Here is a 25,152-nt window from a genome sequence, read left to right as displayed (position 1 = left end):
AAGGATGAGGGAGAATTTAGTAGAATTCTCCCTCATTTTATTTTAGTAGAATTTAGGGAAAGGTTTACTGTGTTTTGACAAACAAAACACCATAAACATAAAAAGCTGTTCTAATGCAAATATATGTTTTTGAAACAAATCAAAGGAATATACTTTATCATCACCAATAGAAGGCACAGTGAGAGCATCCATTACATTTGCCCAATAAATTACTGAAACCTCCTTACCAAAAATATAGTTGGAAAGTTACATATGAAACAGCATAACGTTTTATGGCTATACAGTTTTACTGTTGTATTAGAACCAGATGGAATAGTGTTTTTGGTGTTGGCCCTGTGTCTGTGATCTCAGGGTAATCCTGAAAAATAGAAGTGGGTGGACTGTTGTTTTTTCTCAAACTGTATTATTCCACCCAACGCCCAATTTCTAAAGCTGAATCAGCTGGACTTTAATCAAGAACAGAATGTATCCGCTTTCTGAAGTTCATGGAACCCTCACAAAGATCTTTGGGTTACTTTGACAAAGACTGTGTGATATAATGGTCTGGTTTGTGTCCATGTTGTTAGTTGATGTTACATTTTGTTCATAATCACCTTTCAATAACCTTACATACTAAACGTTGCTATTGTTTGCAATTCTCTTCTCCCTTGTTTTTTCAAATTCAATCAAATCAAATTTCGCCTTACAGTGAAACGCTTAGTTACAAGTTCTTAACCAACAGTGCAATTTTAAGAAAATACCTTTAAAAAGTAAGAGATAAGAATAACAAATAATTAATGAGCAGCAGTAAATAACAATAGCGGGGCTATATACAGGGGGTACCGGTACAGAGTCAATGTGCGGGGCACCAGTGTCGAAGTAATTGAGGTTTCATGTACGTGTAGGTAGAGTTATTAAAGTGACTATGCATAGATAATAACAGAGAGTAGCATCAGCGTAGTAGGGGGGCCATAGTTTGGGTGGCCATTTGATTAAATGTTCAGGAGTCTTATGGCTTGGGGGTAGACGCTGTTTAAAAGCCTCTTGGACCTAGACTTGGTGCTCCGGTAGCAGAGAGAACAGTCTAAGACTAGGGTGGCTGGATTTCTTGACTATTTTTAGGGCCTTCCTCTGACACACCGCCTGGTATAGAGGTCCTGGATGGCAGGCAGCTTAGCCCCAGTGATTTTGATTTGATTGGATCTTTATTTATACAGGTTTTTCTCATTGAGATAACTTCTTTTCCAAGAGAGACCTGGTCCAATAGCAGCAGAGGGAACAACATTTCAGACAAAACAATTTACACAACATTAAACAAAACTATAAACACACATACAGCACAACAAAAACATTGTACATTAAAAACACAAACGTCTTGACTAGAAACAGCTGGCCTAAAAACAATTACACTCTTCTGTGATATATACAGTGGGGAGAACAAGTATTTGATACACTGCCGATTTGGCAGGATTTCCTACTTACAAAGCATGTCTGTAATTTTTATCATAGGTACACTTCAACTGTGATAGACGGAATCTAAAACAAAAATCCAGAAAATCACATTGTATGATTTTTAAGTAATTAATTTGCACTGTATTGCATGACATAAGTATTTGATCACCTACCAACCACTAAGAATTCCGGCTCTCACAGACCTGTTAGGTTTTCATTAAGAAGCCCTTCTGTTCTCCACTCATTACCTATATTAACTGCACCTGTTTGAACTTGTTACCTGTATAAAAGACACCTAATGGCATTCCCCACAGAAGTAAAACAGGAAATTAAAAACTTTCACAAGATAGGTAACCGAGATTAGCTTGCCCTTACAGTTGTCCTATGTCAGTACATGTTAACATTGCATTAACATTGTATAAAAGTGACATATAGAATGCATTACATTTGAGTGTTTCAGACCGAAGCGAACGCAGCTGGTTGCCATCCTGTCTCACCTGAACAGAAGTCGTCAGAGTATCTGTCGTAGGTTGCGTGACAGCTCCTCTCATCACACTCGCAGGTGTCCCCGTGAATGTCACCCCAGTCCCCTGATGGATCCACATCATAGCATGTACACTCCCCACATATGCAGGTACCTATGCACACAGAAAATAATGCACACACACACAAACACACACACAATATTTTCCAAATTTGGAGTTGATTCTGCTTTCAACACATTCCCAAAGAAAATCCAGTCTAATCCTTTTCTAACTAAGTGAATGTTTATGCACCATAGAGATCAAACAACAGAGGACCTATGGGAGCTCAAAGAAAGTCAGAGAGGTTACAAACATTATTCTGTTGTATGGAATATTTTAGGCAAGGAAACCTTATTGAACACACAAGAGCCTTCCTGCCTATGCCTCTTGAGTTTAAGGATTAGGAGGTTTGCTGAGACATTTTCAGTTAGTGACAGTAACACAATCAAAGTCTGGCTGTGAGGGAAGGCAGACTGATTCCCCCTGAGTCTCAAATCCTTGGTAGTGACCCCAGAGTGCAGACTGTTGACAAGAAAAGACCACTGCTATAAGATTGGAGGGACTGGGTTTGGGCAGGAGTATGGCAGTAGCCTTAGTGGGCATAGCAAAAGCCAATGGCAGGAGCCTAGGGGTGGAGCACTGGGCAATGGCAGGAGCCTAGGGGTGGGGCACTGGGCAATGGCAGGAGCCTAGGGGTGGGGCACTGGGCAATGGCAGGAGCAAAAGCAGGAGCCAAGGTAGGGGCACGACAATGATCAGAAAGTCAGAAAGCAGGATTTCAGGCAGGGGGAGGAGAATAAGATTAAGTATAGTATAGGCAGATGTATCGTCAAGCATGGTCAGGTCTGGAGGTAATCTGTGATAGTGGAACAACCGTGGCTCCCATGCCTTTTCTCTATCCTCCTTCCCACTCTCTCTCCTCTAATTTCCTAGCTCACGTACCTCCAACTCTCTCTCTCATTCTTTTCCCTCTGATGAGTCTAAGCCAGGGTGCCGGTTGAGCAGTTGCCAGTGGAAATCCCATTTTCTCTTATCAGGCGCAACAGGACAGGGCAGGACAGGGGAGCCCTGGGGGAGCCAGGTCAGTTGGCAGGCCTCTTGACTAGGGCAGACACATGGCAGACTTGGCCTCTGGCCCTGGATCTCCTACCCCTACTGGGAACCCTGGAGCTCAGGCATCCCTGGCTATAGAGCCATGCTGTTTCATGCCACTAACAATATCTCTGTTCTAAAAACATGAATACAAACCACGCGTCCTGACTTTTACACCTGGACCTGTATATCTCTGAGATAGACACCGAGTCTACCAAACATTAAGAACACCTGCTCTTTCCATGACAGACTGACCAGGTGAATCCAGGTGAAATCTGTGATCCCTTATTGATGTCACTTGTTAAATACACTTCAATCAGTGTAGATGAATGGTAGGAGACAGGTTAAAGAAGGATTGTTAAGGCTTGGGACAATTGAGACATGGGTTATGTATGTGTCCCATTCAGAGGGTGAATGGGCAAGACAAAAAAAAGGGCAAAAAGGGCATTTTAACGTGGTATGGTAGTAGGTGCCAGGTGCACTGGTTGAGTGTGTCAAGAACTGCAACGCTGCTGTTTTTTTTTTACACTCAACAGTTTCCTGTGTGTATCAAGAATAGTCCACCACACTAAAGACATCCAGCCAACTTTACACAACTCTGAAAAGCATTGGAGTCAACATGGGCCAGCATCCCTGTGGCACGCTTTCGACACCTTGCAGTCCATACCCAGAAGAATTGAGGACGTTCATTAAAAAAATATACATATTATTATAGGCTTATACAGTACATAGTTCTCCAGCAAAGATTTTAAGTGTTTGCCGCTTTTTACATTGTTTCCAAAGAATGTTCAAAATCAAATGTTCCTATTACTAATGGCTTGTTTCTATGTCAGTTTAGAATGAGGTTTTATGCTGAAGTAAATTAAATGGTACGTGGAGAGTCACGTACACACACACTGGGTGTGTCTATTTCCTTTCACAGAGTGATTACTGCAGTCTGCGACACCTGCAGCTCTTCTTCCTCCAGTTGAACACAATCTCACTGATTAGTCAGGCACCACAGGCACTGTAAACCAAACACAACGCCTGATTTTGGACTGAGGGAAACTGTAGGTTTCTAGTAGGGAAACCCAACTGTAGGTTTCTAGTAGGGTAACACAACTGTAGGTTTCTAGTAGGGTAACACAACTGTAGGTTTCTAGTAGGGTAACCCAACTGTAGGTTTCTAGTAGGGAAACCCAACTGTAGGTTTCTAGTAGGGAAACCCAACTGTAGGTTTCTAGTAGGGAAACCCAACTGTAGGTTTCTAGTAGGGAAACCCAACTGTAGGTTTCTAGTAGGGTAACACAACTGTAGGTTTCTAGTAGGGTAACCCAACTGTAGGTTTCTAGTAGGGAAACCCAACTGTAGGTTTCTAGTAGGGTAACCCAACTGTAGGTTTCTAGTAGGGTAACCCAACTGTAGGTTTCTAGTAGGGTAACCCAACTGTAGGTTTCTAGTAGGGTAACCCAACTGTAGGTTTCTAGTAGGGTAACCCAACTGTAGGTTTCTAGTAGGGTAACCCAACTGTAGGTTTCTAGTAGGGTAACCCAACTGTAGGTTTCTAATAGGGTAACCCAACTGTAGGTTTTATTTCTGCATTGCTCTATCGGTTGTACCTACCACAATGTACACTTCTCTTTGAGTCTCTCTCTCTCTCTCTCTCTCTCTCTCTCTCTCTCTCTCTCTCTCTCTCTCTCTCTCTCTCTCTCTCTCTCTCTCTCTCTCTCTCTCTCTCTCTCTCTCTCTCTCTCTCTCTCTCTCTCTCTCTCTCTCTCTCTCTCTCACTCACTCACTCACTCACTCACTCACTCACTCACTCACTCACTCACTCACTCACTCACTCACTCACTCACTCACTCACTCACTCACTCACTCACTCACTCACTCACTCACTCACTCACTCACTCAAAGGTTGTATTCACTCTGTGTCAGAAGTCCACTTGACCACAATTGAGAAATTCAGCTCTGTGGTCGAGTTCAGTCCATGTACCACTTACACTTAATTTTTTGCTGAAAAGTTCACGGGGACAATTTCTGCAGTGGACTTTTTCTCATGCCTGTCCATGCTCAGATGAGAATTTCAGTGGAATATACAAAATGAAGGATTTAAAAATATATTTCTCTCTCTCCTTTTCTACCTCTCTCTCTCTCCTTTTCTACCTTTCTCTCTCTCTCTCTCTCTCTCTCTCCTTTTCTACCCCTCTCTCTCCTTTTCTACCTCTCTCTCTCTCTCTCTCTCCTTTTCTACCTATCCTTTTCTACCTCTCCTTTTCTACCTCTCTCTCTCTCTTTTTCTACCTCTCTCCTTTTCTACCTCTCCTTTTCTACCTCTCTCTCCCTCTCTCCTTTTCTACCTCTCTCTCCCTCTCTCCTTTTCTACCTCTCTCTCTCTCCTTTTCTACCTCTCTATCTCTCTCTCCTTTTCTACCTCTCTCTCCATCTCTCTCCTTTTCTACCTCTCTCTCTCTCCTTTTCTACCCCTCTCTCTCTCTCTCTCTCCTTTTCTACCTCTCTCTCTCTCCTTTTCTACCTCTCTCGCTCTCCCTCTCTCTCCTTTTCTTCCTCTCTCTCTCTCTCCTTTTCTACCTCTCCTTTTCCACCCTCTCTCCTTTTCTACCTCTCTCCTTTTCTACCTCTCTCCTTTTCTACCTATCTCATTTTCTACCTCTCTACCTCTCTCCTTTTCTACCTCTCTACCTCTCTCCTTTTCTACCTCTCTATCTCTCTCCTTTTCTACCTCTCTACCTCTCTCCTTTTCTACCTCTCTATCTCTCTCCTTTTCTACCTATCTACCTCTCTCCTTTTCTACCTCTCTACCTCTCTCCTTTTCTACCTCTCTACATCTCTCCTTTTCTACCTCTCTCCTTTTCTACCTCTCCTTTTCTACCTCTCTACCTCTCTCCCTTTCTACCTCTCTCTCCTTTTCTACCTCTCTCCTTTTCTACCTCTCCTTTTCTACCTCTCTACCTCTCTCCCTTTCTACCTCTCTCTCCTTTTCTACCTCTCTTCTTTTCTTCCTCTCTCTCTCCTTTTCTTCCTCTCTCTCTCCTTTTCTACCTCTCCTTTTCCACCTCTCTCCTTTTCTACCTCTCTCCTTTTCTACCTATCTCATTTTCTACCTCTCTACCTCTCTCCTTTTCTACCTCTCTATCTCTCTCCTTTTCTACCTATCTACCTCTCTCCTTTTCTACCTATCTACCTCTCTCCTTTTCTACCTCTCTACCTCTCTCCTTTTCTACCTCTCTACCTCTCTCCCTTTCTACCTCTCTCTCCTTTTCTACCTCTCTTCTTTTCTGACCTCCCCCCCCCCTCTCTCTCTCTCTCTCCTTTTCTACCTCTCTCTCTCCTTTTCTTCCTCTCTCTCTCCTTTTCTACCTCTCTCTCTCCTTTTCTACCTCTCTCCTTTTCTACCTCTCTACATCTCTCCTTTTCTACCTCTCTACCTCTCTCCTTTTCTACCTCTCTACCTCTCTCCTTTTCTACCTCTCTACCTCTCCTTTTCTACCTCTCTCCTTTTCTACCTCTCTACCTCTCTCCTTTTCTACCTCTCTACCCCTCTCCTTTTCTACCTCTCTACCCCTCTCCTTTTCTACCTCTCTCATTTTCTACCTCTCTACCTCTCTCCTTTTCTACCTCTCTACCCCTCTCCTTTTCTACCTCTCTACCTCTCTCCTTTTTTACCTCTCTACATCTCTCCTTTTCTACCTCTCTACCTCTTTCCTTTTCTACCTCTCTACCTATCTAATTTTCTACCTCTCTACCTCTCTCCATTTCTACCTCACTACCTGTCTCCTTTTCTACACCTCTCTCCTTTTCTACACCTCACTCACTCACTCACTCTCTCTCTCTCTCTCTCTCTCTCTCTCTCAGAGACTCAGTGGGACCGACCTCTGTTGCTGCAGATCTTGCCATCCGGAGACGTACATCTCCGCTTGCTCTCCCACGGGCTGATGTCACACTGTAATTCACATTTGTCTCCATGCCAACCGGCCGCGCAGTAACAGTTGCCACAGTAACACTGACCGTGGCCTGGAAGCAGAACAGAATGCAACAGTCACACGGAGATGAACAAACGCCTTCATCTTTACATAGCATACAACAAGAAACCTATTATCATTGTTGAATCGTTGGGTGTCACTTTGGGTAAACATTTTCTGCCTTTTGGAATATTTCTGTCAATGTAGGTTTATCGCAGAGGATAATTACAGAAGGTACTTTTATAGCCACAAAAATTAAGGAAAGTAGTCCCCTTTTACAGTGCCTTCAGAAAGCATTCATGAATTCAAAATGGGTTAAATACATTTTTTTCCTCACCCATCTACACAAAGCGAAAACGTGTTTTGATGTTTGCAAATTTATTGAAAATGAAATACAGATATATTCTATCCCACTTACATAAGTATTCCCACCCCTGTGTCTACTTTTTAAAAGCACCTTTGGCAGTGATTACAGCTGTGAGTCTTTCTGGGTAACTCTAAGAGATTTCCACACCTGGATTGTGCAACATTTGCCCGTTATTGTTTTCAAAATGCTTAACGCTCTGTCAGCGCACTGGGCTTTTAACAGTCCCGGTATTAGCGGACCGATATAGCTCTCTTTAGTGCAGGCAAAAAAAACATTCTCAGCACCCCGCCCCCAAACATCTTCCCACGGCTATGTACCCATAACATGATGCAGCCACCACTATTCTTGAAAATATGAAGAGTGGTACTCAGTCATTTGCCCCTAACATTGCAAACAGGATGCGTCTTTTCACTCTGTCATTTAGGTTAGTATTGTGGAGTAACTACAGTGTTGTTTATCCATCCTCAGTTTTCTCCTATCACAGCCATTAAACTCTGTAACTATTTTAAAGTCACCACTGGCCTCATGGTGAAATTCCTGAGCGGTTTCCTTCCTCTCCGGCAGCTGAGTTAGGAAGGACGCCTGTATCTTTGTTTATCATTATCAAATGAATGGGTGAATTGATACACCATCCAAAGTGTAATTAATAACTTCACCATGATCAAAGGGATATTCCGTGTCTTCTTTTTCTTTACCCATCTACCAATAGGTGATCTTCTTTGCGAGGCATTGGAAAACCTCCCTGGTCTTTGTGGTTGAATCTGTGTTTTAAATTCACTGCTTGACTGAGAGACCTTAGAGATAATTGTATGTGTGGGGTACCGAGATGACGTAGTCATTCAAAAATCACTATTATTGCACACAGTGAGTCCATGCAACTTACTATGTGACTTGTTACGCACATGTTTATTCCTGAACTTATTTAGGCTTGCCATAAGAAAGGGGTTGAATAGTAATTGACTCAAGACATTTCAGCTTTTCATTTTTAATTAACTTTTGAAATTTTTTGAGAAACTGAATTCCGTTTTGACATTATGGGGTATTGTGTGTAGGCCAGTAACAAAAATGTAAATTGAATTCATTTTAAATTCGGACTAAAACAACAAAATGTGAAAAAAGTAAAGTACTTTCTGAAGGCACTGTATATCCTGGTAATTAGGTTCACCTTTAATTACAGTTATTACAGACACCGTCTGTGTCCCAAATGGCACCATATCACCTATATATACATAAATAAATAATGAATAGGGTGCCGTTTGGGACGCTGGCACTGTCAATCTCTGTGCTTTGAATCTCCTGAAAAAATGTAGTGCCTTTCTCTCACTATGGACTGATGGGGAGAGAACATAATGTGTTTTATTTCAAATTAAATTAGCGAATGGTTAATTAAAGTTCACATCCAGGGGATCCCAAACCTTCAGGAACCTATGGATAAGTATAATAACACCACTAAGTGATTCAGAAAACATTAGGTCAATCTTTAATTAACTTCCTATTAACCTTTTCTCAAATTAAACTGTGGAATGTTTTTCCTATTCACAGAAGCTTTACAGATTGCACTGTCAGAAGTCCATTTGATTGTGCAAAGCCTGTGGTCTTGTGGTAAATTACCCGGCTACTTGAACATACTGTACGTATGCCGCCCCGCTGTTGTTCAATCCCCGTGTCTATCCCCGTGTCTATCCCCGTTTCAATCACTGTGTCCATCCCTGTGTCTATCCCCGTTTCTATCCCCGTTTCTATCCCTGTGTCTATCCCCGTGTCTATCCCCATGTCTATCCCCATGTCTATCCCTGTTTCTATCCCTGTTTCAATCCCTGTTTCGATCCCTGTGTCTATCCACGCCTCAATCCCTGTGTCTATCCCCGTGTCTATCCCCGTGTCAATCCCTGTGTCAATCCCCGTGTCTATCCCCGTTTCTATCCCCGTGTCAATCCCCGTGTCAATCCCCATTTCTATCCCCGTTTCTATCCCCGTTTCAATCCCCGTGTCAATCCCCGTGTCTATCCCCGTGTCTATCCCCGTGTCTATCCCCGTGTCAATCCCCATGTCTATCCCCATGTCTATCCCCGTTTCAATCCCCGTGTCTATCCCCGTGTCAATTCCCGTGTCTATCCCCGTCTCTATCCCCGTGTCTATCCCCGCCTCAATCCACATTTCAATCCCCGTGTCTATCCCCGTGTCAATCCCCGTGTCTATTCCTGTCTCTATCCCCGTGTCTATCCCTGCCTCAATCCCCGTGTCTATCCCCGTGTCTATCCCCGTTTCAATCCCCGTGTCTATCCCCGTGTCTATCCCCGTGTCTATCCCCGTCTCTATCCCCATTTCAATCCCCGTGTCTATCCCCGTGTCTGTCCCCGTGTATATCCCCGTCTCAATCCCCGTGTCAATCCCTGTGTCTATCCCCGTGTCTATCCCCGTGTCTATCCCCGTGTCTATCCCTGTCTCAGTCCCCGTGTCTATCCCCGTCTCTGTCCCCGTGTTTATCCCCGTGTCAATCCCCGTGTCTATCCCAGTGTCTATCCCCATCTCAATCCCTGTGTCTATCCCCGTGTCTATCTCCATCTCTATCCCCGTCTCAATCCCCGTGTCAATCCCCGTGTCTATCCCCGTGTCTATCCCCGTGTCTATCCCCTTTTCAATCCCTGTGTCTATCCCCGTGTCTATCCCCATCTCTATCCCGTGTCTATCCCCGTGTCAATCCCTGTGTCAATCCCCGTGTCTATCCCCATCTCTATCCCCGTGTCAATCCCTGTGTCTATCCCCGTGTCTATCCACATCTCTATCCCAGTGTCTATCCCCGTGTCAATCCCTGTGTATCCCACTCTATGTCTAACCTGTCTGAAAGGAATATGGCATTCCCATATCTTTGGAAAAAATAAGTGCGTTTGATTTGCTCAGGCACAGCATGTTCCAAATAGAGGGAGTTTGACACTTGCTACTGGTTGCGTACATTGGATTACATTTCAGCCAGGTTTGCTGTCAGAACTAAACGGTTGATGCCACAGGACTGCCAGTTCCTTAATCTAGTGTCAACTCCCTCTATATAGGGGAGATGCTGCTTCTTCTGAACATGCAATGTTCACTAGCTGCAGTTTACTGAATCCCAGCTAGAGTAACACGACCAGGGTGGGAGTAAGAGAGCATACCACTGCCAATATTGGAGACAGTTTCCATCAAATCCTGCATCTATAACAGTACAGCTATTTGTTTAAATGATATTCAAAATGAGGTCAGAGAAAACAATTTGATGATAACACAGTCTGTCTCAGTGGAAACAATGGTCTGTTTGATGTGGAGGACATATTCTAGTGGCTACCTCCACACACACCACACACAGGCTCAGGGGCGTACCTCCACACACCTCTCCGTTGTCCTCGTCCAGACATTCGCTGTCGTCACACTCACAGAAACGTCCTGTTACCAGACTCTTGCCATCGGGGTTGTGACACATGCAGCTGCCGCAGTGACAGGAGCCTGTCAGAGACACAAACGTCTGTGTGTGTGTCTGTGGTGTGTGTGTGTCTCATCTGTCTGTCTGTCTTGATGTGATGCACATTAAGGGGTGAGGACACAGCTGGTTTGCAGATGTGCTTTGCGAGGGGTTGTGTGTCTCCACGTGTGTGTTGGTGCTCAGGCTGCGAAGCCTGTGCAGTGTTTGAGTGTGCATCTGCTTTAGGTCCGTAAGGCAGGGTGACAGCATGCTGTGAACGGATTTGCATTCACACATGCTGATTGGTCTTGCAATCAGGCCACACACGGACTCACAAACACACAGACACACACACGGTCAGAGGTAAGATCGTTAGGGTTATCCACAGGTGGGTATGGTGAGTCTGAAGTAATGATGCGCAAGCACGCCCATAGGGCTCTGCTCAAAAGTAGTGCACTATATAGCGAATAGGGTGCAATTAGGGACGAAGCCACAGCTACTTTTCCTGTGTCTGTGTAATTTTACTTGTGTACCTGTGCTCACATAAGAGAGAGAGAGAGAGAGAATAATAGAGACAACACAGGGATAATCAAGCATGTGTCATAACTTTGTTAGCAAGAAAGAGTGAGGTGAGATACCTGTGTCAATATGAAAGAGGTTGAGGAGCGACGGCATAGTACAGTATACCTGCGTTGGAGCACACTACTCCCTGTGGGTTTCTGCACAGCTCCTTGCTCTTCTTGTTGGTCAGGTTACAGTCTTCCTGGTACTGGCAGGCCTCCCCGAACCAGTCCTCATCACACTCACACTTCCCACAGTGACACACACCGTGGCCTACAGGGGAAGGGAGATGGCAGAGTCAGATCAAACGTTGTGAGAGGTGTAAGACCTAAGTTATAGCATTTAGAGACAATGGAGTATATCAGCTGATGTTGAAGGCACAGTACATAGTGTACACATTGAAGTTCTCACATGCAGACACACAATGTATTGCTAATACACAGGCACACAGGCACACAAGTGCACAGACACTCACCTGCACACACACAGCCTTGCATTAGCCAGTTAACTGAAAGGGAGACACTTGGCATCCCCTCAGTCCTGCTAAGACGCTAAAGCTCTTCAGTCTAACCAGATGATGCAATAGTCCTCCAATCCAATCCCTACATCTTTATTTAACTAGGGATGTCAGTTAAGGACAAATTCTTATTTACAATGACGGCCAAGGAACAGTGAGTTAACTGCCTTGTTCAGGGGCAGAACGACAGATCTTTACCTTGCAAAAATCCCCAGCTCTGGGATTCGATCTAGCAACCTTTCAGTTACTGGCCCTAACCACTAGGCTACCTGTCACCCCTTACATTACACAAGTAAAGCCATGATGATTAGGATTTATACTATAGAGTATTTATTCTTATTGTAATATTATTCAAATATCACATCTTAAAACAAAGTGTTGAGAGAGAAGAGGGTTTAGGTAGAATAGAAAAGGGTCTAGGCCATCTTGCTCTAAAGGCAGACCTACATTAGATTGCGTAACTGTTGTAATAAGGCCAGCAGGATAATAGGCTTAACTGCTTCTGACACCATTACAGACATGATTGATAGACAAAAATAAGGATTTTAATTCTTCCTAATCAAAAAGGGTTCTGCTGCCTTAAGGTCGTCTCTCTCACACATACTTTCTCCCTCTCATTGATCTCTGTTGCACCTACCACATTGTACACTTCTCCTTGAGTTTCAATCTCTCTCTCTCTCTCTCTCTTTCTCTCTCTCTATCTCTCTCTCTCTCTCTCTCTCTCTCTCTCTCTCTCTCTCTCTCTCTCTCTCTCTCATTGCGTTTCTCTCTCACACTCTTTACCTCTCTTTTCCCCATTCTCTCTCTCTCTCCCTGTTTCAGCGGATGAAACATGACGACTTTGAAAAGGGAAGAAAATACCCAGGTAGCACATAACGTTCTGAAAACCAAATGCTTCTTAAGAGTTTGGCGAGCTTGGTGAAATCGGTTGTCCTTTGGTTATTTTGTATACAACCTTGGTACAACTTTCTGGGAATGGTGCAGGATAGTTGACTTTGGAACATTCTACGCACATTTAAGGAACTTGACCAAATGTTTTATTTATTTTCTTGGTATTTCATTACTTGAAGTTAACAGAATTTTTTCTAAAAGTTCAAACATAATTACATTTCATGTCAATTTTGGTGGTATTGTAGTTGCAACATTCTCCAACTGGTTTGACTTTGGGAATGTTCTGAAATAGTTCAGAGAACGTTAAGAAACAACATTCTGTGGGAATTTCAGTACTTCAGCATAACGTTTCCTACAGGTTTTCTCGTGGTTCTATTTAAAGTAATTTTCTCGAATTGTTTTCAGAGAACGTTAAGAAAGCTTTCCGTAAAAACTTTAGTAACATTCAGAGAACATTGTAGGAATGTTATTTATAAACATATACATTCCGTTCTCAGCATCAAGCAAACTCTCTATATCCTCTTATCTCAGGGCTCTCCAACCCTGTTCTTGGAGAGCTACCCTCTTGTAGGTTTTCGCTCCAACCTCAGGTGTAACTAACCTGATTCAGCTTATCAACCAGCTAATAGTTCAAATCAGGTGGTCTAAATTAGGGTTGGAGTGAAAATTAAATTAAATTTGTTAATTAAGTGTCTCAGGTGTATTGGCCACACCTGATTTTAATGAGTGCTTGTTTCCTTTGAAACGGGGTCTATTTGAATAGACTAAAACAAACACCTTTGTATGAGTAAAAAAAAAATGGTATGCTAGCCTTAAAAGTCTTATTGCAACATGTTCTCGGAACGTAATTTAAATACCTTCAAATAACCTCTAATTTCCGTTCTCAGAACATTAATAAAACCTCCAGGGAACCATAGTAAAAAGGTCTCAGAACTTCCCTTTACCCTAAAAATATACATTCCCAAAACAGGCAAAATTTCCACTTCAGTTCTCAGAACTTAAAAAAATAAACACTCATTTTTAACGGTCAGCTTCATTCCCAGAACCCAAAAAAATATGTTTCCATAACTTCCAAGGAGCTAAATGTGCTAGCTGGGTACATTATCCAATAAATGTGTAAGAAACCATATTTGTTGTGTGGTTTCACAGCCATATTTGTTCGAATCACTTTAATCTTCTGTATAACACATTTCAGTGGTGAAGTTTAGCGGTTGTTTACTGTAATCAAGTATATCTCTTTTCCGTCTCTGAAATTGAGGGCCAAAAACACGTTTAGGTATTCGGAGGGTTTGTGAAACTGCTTTGTCTGTGTACCATTACTCATAATTCTAATAGCTGAAGTGTGCAATGTTGAACACAGGGGAATTCATACAATGAAAATGAGGTCTGTTGACAAGTTATTATAAATGTTGCTCTTGTCGCGTTTTGCTGGGGCCTTGCATGTCATACTCCATCATTCGTCTGCCTCGTCCATCATGGAAATATGATGTCCTCTTCAAGGGCTATCCATCAGGCCATAAAAATAGGCCTTGTCCTCATCACGCTCCTCTCATTACTGGTCTGTCCCACCAGACTGCAGAGGAGTTTTTATGCCCAGGTTATTTCATATCATGTAGTGTTGTTCTATCGAAAACACTTATCTTAAAAATGCCATGCAAAAAGTGGAACTGTCCACAATCAAATGTCTCCATTCTATCCCCTTGTTGCTGTTGTTTAAGTACATAACTCAAGTGAAGGTTTCAATCTCAAGTATTTACTGATTTGATGCTCATGTATTTTATTATATCCTTCTTAGAAGAAAGGGGAAAAAATGCAGGATTAATCTTTCACGCTAAGTATTTTGCCAATGTAGCAATCAAAAACAACCCAAAAGTATGGAGAAATGTTTGTTATCTAGATGTAAAATAGATCTATATTATTATCATTACTATGAAGTACAACAATGGGGGCTAGCTGTGGACAGAATGTGTCCTGTGGGTAGATTCAGAGCAGCTGTATTCTCAACAACACTACCTTCTCCGAGTGTTAAAGCTATCATCAAAGCTGTCAGCACATCACAGACCAAACCCAACCCCAGAATATGGCGTCCATCTGAATAACCTTCAACTGAAAGACACATAGCCAAGCCCAGGCAGGCTGAGGGTTCCGCCATCACAGCTGTACATGTTACTATAGTATATTGAAGTGTTTGAATAACTTAATGACTATTCGCCCGCTCCCACATCTTTTTGTGCTCTTGCCAACACCGTGAGGCCCATATGTTGATGGAGGACAGAGGAAACTTGAAGTGTCAAAACTCGAAACAGATGCAGGGTGAGGTCTTTGTGCATTTCATCAGTCTCTGTGTGGCACGTGCCTAGGAGATAGCAGGGCTTGCTGTCCCTCCTCAGTTTAAGACCTGTCTCCTTGGTAGCAAACTCCCTCAGCCATAGGGTGCCCAGATCCTTCTTTACTGATTGACAGACATATTTAGCCAATGACACGCTCTGACAGATAGACCCAGCCAATGATAATGAGTCAGACAGACAGATTCAGCCAATAAGGCCTTGGGAAAGACTTTATCAAGCCCAGCAGCTGTGCAAGTTAAAGATAGGTGATACACCGTCACCGTCAGATAAACTGTTGATGGGGAGAGAAGCAATGACTCATTCAGGAGGCTAATTTGAGTGTTTTTATTCCAGTCACGTCTTTCCTGTCCGCTGATAAATGGGGGATATATCATTTAGATAGAGGTGAACAACAAAGTGGGCTTGTTTGAAACACAGTTTAAGATAATAATGAAGCAATCTTGAGTGATATAACCTACGCTGGCTGTTCAGCTAAAAATGGACAAAGATGGTGATGTGTCATTCTTGTTATGAGCTACTCATTAGACTTTACCATGACACATACAGCTGTATATGGAGTGGATTTCAACAATATATAAACACAGGGATATGTAACATTTAAAGTACTCGTGAAATTAGCTAAAAAGGGAGAACAGGACTGTCATTAAGAATCTCAAACTAGTTAACTAGTTAAGTTAATACAACATCCACAAGTCAGCCTTTCACTGATATGTCTACACCTGTTGTTTACGAAGCATGTGGCAAATACAATTTGATTTAATTCAAGACTATTATACAAAAACGATGAGGACCCCAAGTTGAAAACCTGGTTCTGTAATGAGCAAATTAGGGAAAAAAATGGATTGTCTTCTGTGTTCATTTACTGCTTGGTTCCCGGGTTTTATAGTCTGATGGCATTTTTTCATCCACTGTCTCTATTAAACAAAGAAACATTTTGGTAAGTAATTATTCCATCCTTGCTCTCTTTTCTTCTGTGATGTGGAGCGTGAAATGGCTACACGTCAGGTCACGTCTTAAGCGAGAGAGGAAGGAGTCACATGTTTCAAGTAATTATTTATCCTTATAGAGCCGCAGAAAACTGAGATAGAGATCAGAGTCATAGATTGACCACGAAATAGAGTGATAAGTAACAGTAAATCAGTCATTTTCATTCTATATGTCCAAAACGCATTGTGGTGTTTGTTTCTTCTTCATAGAAGCGAAGGGCAATAACTGTCCACTGATTTTCCAGAACTCTGAACTGCTGGAAAGTATATAATGGAAGGATAACAGCCAGGTACAGTTGAAGAGATTATGCAGAGTAAAAAAAAAGTGCTAAAAAGCTAAAAGGATCCCCCCAAAATAGTGTACACCACCACAGCACCACAGTATTATTCATGATCATTGCGCTGGCACATGGCTGCAGTGTTCCAAGCATGAAGCGGCCTAATGTAACTCCCTGAGGAACCTGAACACACATCAGAGAGCAGCTCTCAACCTCTCCTTCATAGCCGCACTGGACCCATTAGGTGAGTCATCATACAAGCACACAGTGCATCACATCTGTATTAGAGCACATCGAAATATACGCCATGAAGGAAAGAAATGGAGAATGAGGGACAGGGTAATGAGGTATAATAATAAGTACAGCAGAGTACTGTAGAATCCTTGCTGCAAATTCAGAGACCAGTAAATCCGTAGTTGACAAAGGGTGTTGTTCTATTGGTGGACAAAGGGACTGGACATTTTCAATAACTTCAACAATTGCAATGAGGACGTCAAATGCCAGAGGAGAGCTTTCCCAGGGGGAAAACTGGATGCAATGGCAATCTTATCTCGGTCAGGTTGTATACTGGCTGAAAAAATATGTTTTTTTCCCGCAACAAATAACAGAAGTCTTTATGTGGTTGTATTCTAACCAGACAACAACCAGAATATTACATCTTTCCTGTGACGTCTGGGTTGTGGATCATAATGCCAAAATATATTCTACAATAGTTTGCCTGAAGTTTGGAGGATATAAGATTGATGCTCAAGTGAGCCATGGAAACTCTCTCTTTCCTGCATTCGGGGAATGTAGGGAAACCTTTTTCTTACAGCACACTGACGTGTACTCAACTTGACGAAGATGATGCATCTGCCAGACACCCACAACTGTCGTGTCCAAAGGAGTCGGAACTACTCAGAGGCAGGCAGGGTGGATTTCAGATTAAGCCAAGCCCAGAATTATGTAAACTCCCCTGGGGTGGGATCGCCTTGTGCCGTGGCAGGGCTGACTGGAACAGAACAGTGAAGGAGACTCTGAAACCCCAAAGCCTTCAGTAGGGAGGGAGAGAGAGAGAGAGAGAGAGAGAGAGAGAGAGAGAGAGAGAGAGAGAGAACTGAACACACATCTAAAGACCTTTCTGACAGAGCACAGCTAGGGCAGTCAATCAGCAGAAAAGGGATTTTCTCTTGCCCATTTTCTCACTGTCCCCTTTCAACCAACCGCCTCTCACAGATAGAGGAGAGAGGAGGACACAGAGAGATGATAAAATCCACACAAATCATAAAGTTACAGATTCTTTCAGATTGGAGAGACATTTAGCTTTTTGCTGAAAGTCCTCTGGGGGAAGAAGAGAGTTGGCGTACCAAAAGGGTTGAGAGCATCTGACCCATGCAAAATGAGTTGCTCAAAGGCCCAATGAAGACGTTTTTATCTCAATATCATATCATTTCTGGGTAAAAGTGACTGGGTAATTACCTTACTGTCATTTTTTTTCATTTAAAACAGTCAAAAATAACAAAAAATAGCTTCTTTGCAAGAGCAATTTCTCAAGCAATAATTTTATTAGGACTGGGGACGGGAAAACTGAAAACTAGCTGTTATAGGCAGAGAGGTTTGGAACTCTCTTATTGGTGTATAAACGAATTCACCAGGCAGGCCAAAACTCCATTCCAGCAAAACAGGCTGAAATTTCAGGCGGTCTTTTCAAACAGCTCTTCCACAAAAAGTCCATTTCACAGTGTTATTCCAACCTCACAGTGTGGAAATGTATATACAACACAAGCAATCACATTTTTGACTGCACTGGGCCTTTAATTCATCTTCAATGTATAAAGAAAATAAAAGTGTCATTATAACCCATTTGGCAATAAATTGTTACTTGCAAGACCGAATTACCATTATCATCTGCAAAGGTGAATACTTTTCAGTATTCAGTACGGAAGACATGGAGTTCACTTACTGCATCCGTTTATGCAGTATTCCAGAACACCTTGATCTGGATGGGAAGGTTGACCTACCTACAACATTTTGCAATGTTTTTAACATCTTTAAACAACATTCACAAGCTAGCCTCATCTGATGATTACTTCAAGAATGAGCTTTGCACATAATTCACTGCTGGTAACCTATTGTGCCCCAGGTCTCACTTAGACGTGTCTGACAGTGGAAAAGATTAGGCATCAGAGAAAAGGGTAGAGAGAGAGAGAGAGAGAGAGAGAGAGAGAGAGGAACCAGTTATTTCACATGGCTCATTAAAAACAGAATAATCCTATAAAAAAAAATGAAACACTGTGAAAGGGATGGAAACATTGCCACGTCGAGTCGCCATGAGTCTGAGAGGACCACGTTCAGAACAAAAACACATTATACCAAAGGAATAAAATGTTTTAATTGTGCACCAATTAAAGGTTACTACACCAACAATGGGGAAAGTTCAACCAAGTTGTGGCTGTTTACATACAATACATCACTAAATATGACTTTATTCCTGGGATCCTCTCCTATTTTACTGTTGTTTTTCTTTCCTGATTATATTAAGCCAATAGACAGAAATATACAAGGTTGATCAGGGACAAACCAAGACAAAAACAAAACAGATAACAGGTAAGTCCTGCACAGGATTGCAGTAGCATATTTCCCCCCAGTAATGGACATTTATAGGGAATGTTTAGGACTCACATGATCCTGGGAGCGCTCGGCAGAGTGCCCCTTTTTGCATACAGAATTGTCGCTGGGGGTTTTCAGGGAAAATTAGGAATCTGCAACCTCTGAGTGAACTCTGTTACCTCTTTGTAATGTTGATATTAAATTAGACTACCGTCATACTATTCAAAAGCATGCCATGCCGTACTGTTATCAACAAAAACTATGCACATTGTGTTTTCTATCTGCACAACAGATGGACAGAAGAAACAAGGACTTCATGCGAATCAAACCTCCAGGCGGATTGAGATCGCAAACCGGATACAATAGTATATTGTCTCTCAAACTTTTAAGAAATGTCACATGATCAGACATTTTGCAGTGACAAACAGCTAATTCAACATGCAAAACATACATGTATCTTGCTGCTGAACATCTCTTGCAGTTCATTCTCAGATAACTTCAACAGCGAGTCGCTACAGTCGCTACTTGTTGCTTCGGCTAGCGGTACATCTAGGCCATGTGTCACTGATGAATAGCATCCAAAGGAAAAGCTCAAGTTCAATGTCAGAGGAGGAGGAAAACCCATAGTTTAGCCCTAAGGAGGAAAACCCATAGTTTAGCCCTAAGGAGGAAAACCCATAGAATCCTATCTGGGGCCCGTTGGGAGAGGCAGAGATAAGTGAGTCACAGGAAGAGCATGGATGCTGGGCACAGTACAGCGGAGAGAGAACTTGGCAAATGCAGTGAGAGAGAGAAATGCTCCATTTGGTCGTCTTCTTACTGTTTTGAATAACATTGACATGTGAGGAGTGTGGTTATAGTCAGTTACACACACATGGATGAATATGCAAGTGCGTGTGTGTGTGTGTGTGAAAGTTTAACTGCAGACATTGGCCCATTTTGCAGTGTGTATGGGTGAGTGAAACCCCATTAACAGGCTGAGGCAGAACCTTCACTCTCCGGACCCGTGAACCATAATGAGCTCCTTACCAGCTCCCAACCTGTCTGCCCAAATAAATCACTCTCTCCCTCACACACAAGCAAGCATGCAGGTGCACAGCAGTGGCGGTCGGTGCCATTTAAGATTAGGGAGGACACGTTTTTGTTTTTAGGAGCATGACCTTATTTTTATTTTCCCATTTAGTTTTGTTTGCTTCCATTTAAGAAATGTTTTTCAACAGAATCAGCAGAATCAATAAACCCCTGATCACCCGCACACAGTTCACTTTCATAGCAGCCACATACAAACAGCCTGATCACTTTGCTCGTTGTATAATTCCTGCTCACATCTACACACCCTCCTCCTCTCACATTTTCCCTTCACTTGTGGACTTCATTGCACAACACAACACAACAAAACCGCTAATCGATACACACCTATATCATTGTCACCATATTAGCTAACATCTTAGTCAACATATCTACATATCTACTAGAACTAAAGAGTTAGTAAACCCACAACAATCATGCAGTACAGTGTACAGCAAGCGGTTTATCAGTTACAATAAAAGTTTACCATGAGTTCCAGTGTTGGATAGCCTTACCCAGCTAGCTAGCATAGAATCCCTCTCTGTTTAAGCTGGGTGTTTGAGTAGGCTAAACTAGCTAGCTGCCTCTGCTAGCTAAGTAAGTGAAAAAAATACTCTCTCACTCTCATTTTTGAATCAATGTATGTGTTCAAAACTGTTAAACAATTGTCTTTCTCTCTCTTTAAGTCAGCTACTCACCACATTTCACGCACTGCAGTGCTAGCTAAACGTAGCTTGTGCTAACAATACAAGATTAATTCTCTGATCCTTTGACTGGCTGAACAACATGTCAGTTCAGGCTGCAAGAGCTTAGATAGGTTGGAGGATGTCCTCCGGAAGATGTCATAATTACTGTGTAAGTCTATGGAAGGGGGTGAGAACCATGAGCATTCTAGGTTTTGTATTGAAATCAATGTACCCATAGCTGTCCTCTGGCTACACCATAGCATTACCCAAGAGAGTGTTGTTGAGGCTACTGTAGACTTTAATTGCAAAGCAGTGTGTTTTAATAAATTATTTGGTGACGTGAAGTTCACAGGAGGATGGTGACACCTTGATTGGGAAGGACGGGCTCGTGGTAATGGCTGGAGTGGAATAAGTGAAATGGTATCAAATACATCAAACGTGTTTGATGCCATTCCATTAGCTCGGTTCCAGCCATTATTATGAGCCGTCCTCCCCTCGGCAGCCTCCACTGGTGAATATATTTAGTATAGTTTTATTTAAAAAGCATAAGCTCTGAGGAGCCTCCATTGGTGCACACGTACACACACACTAACACACACTCTCCTGAAGGAGCTCAATTGCACACCCACATGTATGTACACACACACACACACACACACATGCCTTTAGGCCTGTTCAAGATTGTAGATCTTCACCAAAAAATATATTTATTACTTTCAAGTTCATGAAATTGGATAGTAAAGTAGCTGTTACGATGGTATTCATCAGTGTGAATGCTTTGATTTAGTTCCACTGGTTTCAAAGAAGAAAGACTGCAGCATGTTTCAGGATAATTTGTATCAGGTGTTCAGGATATGGAATGTTTGGCGACTGCACAGCAGTTAAATGTTCAGATGCTTGAGGTGCCTGTAGAAATGTTAATAAACAATACATAAAGTGCTTCCCTTCCACTTAATAAGAGGAAACTGGAATAAATATCAACCCCAATACAGGTAAAAGAAATCACATTTGATTGACAGTAGCTTAACATCAATTCGCCTTGAAAAGACAAAACTATAAAATAAAATAAAATTACAAGACAGAATCTCGAACTTGAGATGTTTTATTTTTCCAAATCCATTTATTTCATTACGCCCAGAGCCATAATCCCTGTAGTCCCTGACTGGATGTCAGCACTCTTTAGTATTTCAAGGAACAATGCCAATAACCACAAGAGACTGAAGAGGATGAGGGAAAGGGTGGACATATTTGATGCTAGAGAGGTGTGCACTCAAGCTCAAACCAGCTCCATGGATTTGTGTGGACGCACATCTCCTTTCTGAGAACAATTACCGAAATGTCAACTGAACGGCCGCCCAACTTCAAAAACAGACTGGCTATCTAACAGAAGCTAATGACACCATGACGCATGTGGATGGCAAGCTGTCTATTCCAAAATGTATGATTTCTCTGATGTGTGTTCTAGAACTAATAAGGCCAGAGCATTCTTATCCTGTACCTATAAAGCAGCGACCGGTCAGACCAACTGACGACACTTTCAAAATGTACTTTTCGATCTCTATTCAAATGAATGGCTGTCAAATTTAAATGACCTTCCAGATGCTGATGAAAGGGGAGAGTGGGGTAAGTTGAGCCTAATGGGTAGTATGAGCTACCCTCGTTTCTAAGAAACCATACACAAAATGTATAATTTGGTCCAAATACCGCATGAAGTGCTTTGAAAGGTTGGTAATGGCTCACATCAACACCATTATCCCAGAAACCCTAGACCCACTCCAATTTGCATACCGCCCAAACAGATCCACAGACGATGCAATCTCTATTGCACTCCATACTGCCCTTTCCCACCTGGACAAAAGGAACACCTATGTGAGAATGCTATTCATTGACTACAGCTCAGCGTTCAACACCATAGTACCTTCAAAGCTCTTCACTAAGCTAAGGATCCTGGGACTAAACACCTCCCTCTGCAACTGGATCCTGGACTTCCTGACTGGCTGCCCCCAGGTGGTGAGGGTAGGGTGCAACACATCTGCCACGCTGATCCTCAACACTGGAGCTCCCTAGGGGTGTGTGCTCAGTCCCCTTCTGCACTCCCTGTTCACCCACGACTGCATGGCCAGGCATGACTCGTTTGCAGACGACACAACAGTGGAAGGCCTGATCACCGACAATGACGAGACAGCCTATAGGGAGGAAGTCAGAGACCTGGCCGGGTGGTGCCAGAATAACAACCAATCCCTCAACGTAATCAAGACTAAGGAGATTACTGTGGACTATAGGAAAAGGAGGACCGAGCACGCCCCCATTCTCATTGACAGGGCTGTAGGGGAGCAGGTTGAGAGCTTCAAGTTCCTTGGTGTCCACATCAACAACAAACTAGAATGGTCCAAACACACCAAGACAGTCGTGAAGAGGGCCCGACAAAGCCTATTCCACATCAGGAAACTAAAAAGATTTGGCATGGATCGTCAGATCCTTAAAAGGTTCTACAGCTGCAACATCAAGAGCATGACTGGTTGCATCACTGCCTGGTACGGCAATTGCTCGGCCTCTGACCGCAAGACACTACAGAGGGTAGTGCGTACGGCCCAGTACATCACTGGTGCTAAGCTGCCTGCCATCCAGGACCCTTACACCAGCCGGTGTCAGAGGAAGGCCCTAATAATTGTCAAAGACCCCAGACACCCCAGACTGTTCTCTCTCTAAAAAACAGATTTTCACAAAGTCAAATTAATTAATTTGATTTGATTTGATTTGAGGATGAAAGTATCTAAACCAAAGTAGATCATTTAAAGATATTTCTATATATCAGTTGGGGTCTCTATAAGCTTCAGTATGAGGTCCTAAACCTAGCATGAAATTGCATCCTTGTAGCTGTGCGGGCTAATATGTCAAAATGTTTTCCTTGGGGTATGTGTTTTCTTCCCAGGCGTAATGCAAGGAATTATAGCTGGGATATAAGTTAACAACAGGACCTATGTCAAAAGTGCAAAAAAATGTACAAAGTGTTTGTTAGAAGTAAAGATACCTTAATAGAAAATGACTCAAGTAAAAGTGAAAGTCACCCGGTAAAATACTACTTGAGTGAAAGTTTAAAAGTATTTGGTTTTACATATTCTTAAATATGAAAAGTAAATGTAATTGCTAAAATATACTTAAGTACCAAAAATAAAAAATATAAATAATTTCAAATTCTTTATATTAAGCAAATCAGACGGCACCATTTTCTTTTTTTTCTTTTTTTACAGAGAGAAAGGGGCACACTCCAGCAGACATAATTTACAAACGAAGCATTTGTGTTTAGTGACTCCGCCAGATCACAGGCAGTAGGGATGATAGGGGATGTTCTCTTGATAAGTGTGTGAATTGGACAATTTTCCTGTCCTGCTAAGCATTCAAAATGTAACTCGTACGTTTGGGTGTCAGGGAAAATGTATGGAGTAAAAAGTACATTATTTTCTAGTAAAAGTAAAAGTTGTCCAAACTATAAATAGTAAAGTACTTTTTACTTACTTTTTTACTTAATTTTACTTTACTCTTACTTTACACCACTGGAGGACACCCCTTCAAATGAGTGGATTCTTGAGTGAATAATTGTTCGTCAGGAGCTTCATGAAATGGGTTTCCGTGGCCTAGCAGCCGCACACAAATCTAAGATCACCATGTGCAATGCCAAGCGTCGGCTGGAATGGTGTAAAGCTTTCCGCTATTGGAACCTGGAGCAGTGGAAACGCGTTCTCTGGAGTGATGAATCACGCTTCACCATCTGGCCGAATCTGGGTTTGGCGGATGCCAGAAGAATACTACCTGCCCCAATGCATAGTGCCAACTGTAAAGTTTGGTGGAGGAGGAATAATGGCCTGGGCTGTTTTTCATTGTTTGGGCAAGGCCCCTTAGTTCCAGTGAATGGAAATCCTAACGCTAAGGCATACAATGAGATTCTAGACGATTCTGTGCTTCCAACTTTGTGGCAACAGTTTGGGGAAGGCCCTTTCCTGTTTCAGTATGACAATGCCCCTGTGCACAAAGCGAGGTCCGTACAGAAATGGTTTGCCGAGATAGGTGTAGAAGAATTTGACTGGCCTGCACAGAGCCCTGACCTCAACCCCATTGAACACCTTTGGGATGAATTGGAACCCCGACTGCGAGCCAGGCCTAATCGCCCAATATCAGTATCACCTCACTAATGCTCTTGTGGCTGAATGGAATGAGATGTTCGACGAGCAGGTCATGTGTATGTCATGTGTATTAATTCTGATTATTCCCTGGGATTCTTAACATCCTGAAATAACTCCCTTGACAGAGTGATGCTGAATGTAAAAAATGTCCAAACTCTCCCCTACAATGAAAGACTATGGGAACATCAAAGGCCCTAATAAAACCTGGAGGAGGATTTTTAGTGTGACTCCAGGATGAGGC

General features: G+C 42.5%; 1 protein-coding gene across 1 annotated transcript in view; it reads right to left on the bottom strand.

The window, feature by feature from the left end:
• The window catches only part of itgbl1 (integrin, beta-like 1), a 125,240-nt gene that overhangs the window by 92,424 nt on the left and 7,664 nt on the right, over window positions 1-25,152 (bottom strand). The window contains exons 3-6 of the mRNA XM_020472573.2: window positions 11,494-11,640; window positions 10,728-10,850; window positions 6,918-7,058; window positions 1,929-2,069 (exon numbers count right to left, since the gene is read on the bottom strand). Coding sequence (XP_020328162.1) covers window positions 1,929-2,069; window positions 6,918-7,058; window positions 10,728-10,850; window positions 11,494-11,640 — 552 coding nt within the window. The remainder of the gene's footprint in view (window positions 1-1,928; window positions 2,070-6,917; window positions 7,059-10,727; window positions 10,851-11,493; window positions 11,641-25,152) is intronic.

This window comes from Oncorhynchus kisutch, linkage group LG26, assembly GCF_002021735.2.
Source record: "Oncorhynchus kisutch isolate 150728-3 linkage group LG26, Okis_V2, whole genome shotgun sequence".
In the NCBI taxonomy this organism is placed as follows: domain Eukaryota; kingdom Metazoa; phylum Chordata; class Actinopteri; order Salmoniformes; family Salmonidae; genus Oncorhynchus; species Oncorhynchus kisutch.
The sequence above is the reverse complement of the archived record's forward strand: the minus strand, read 5'-3'. Positions and strand labels throughout refer to the sequence as shown.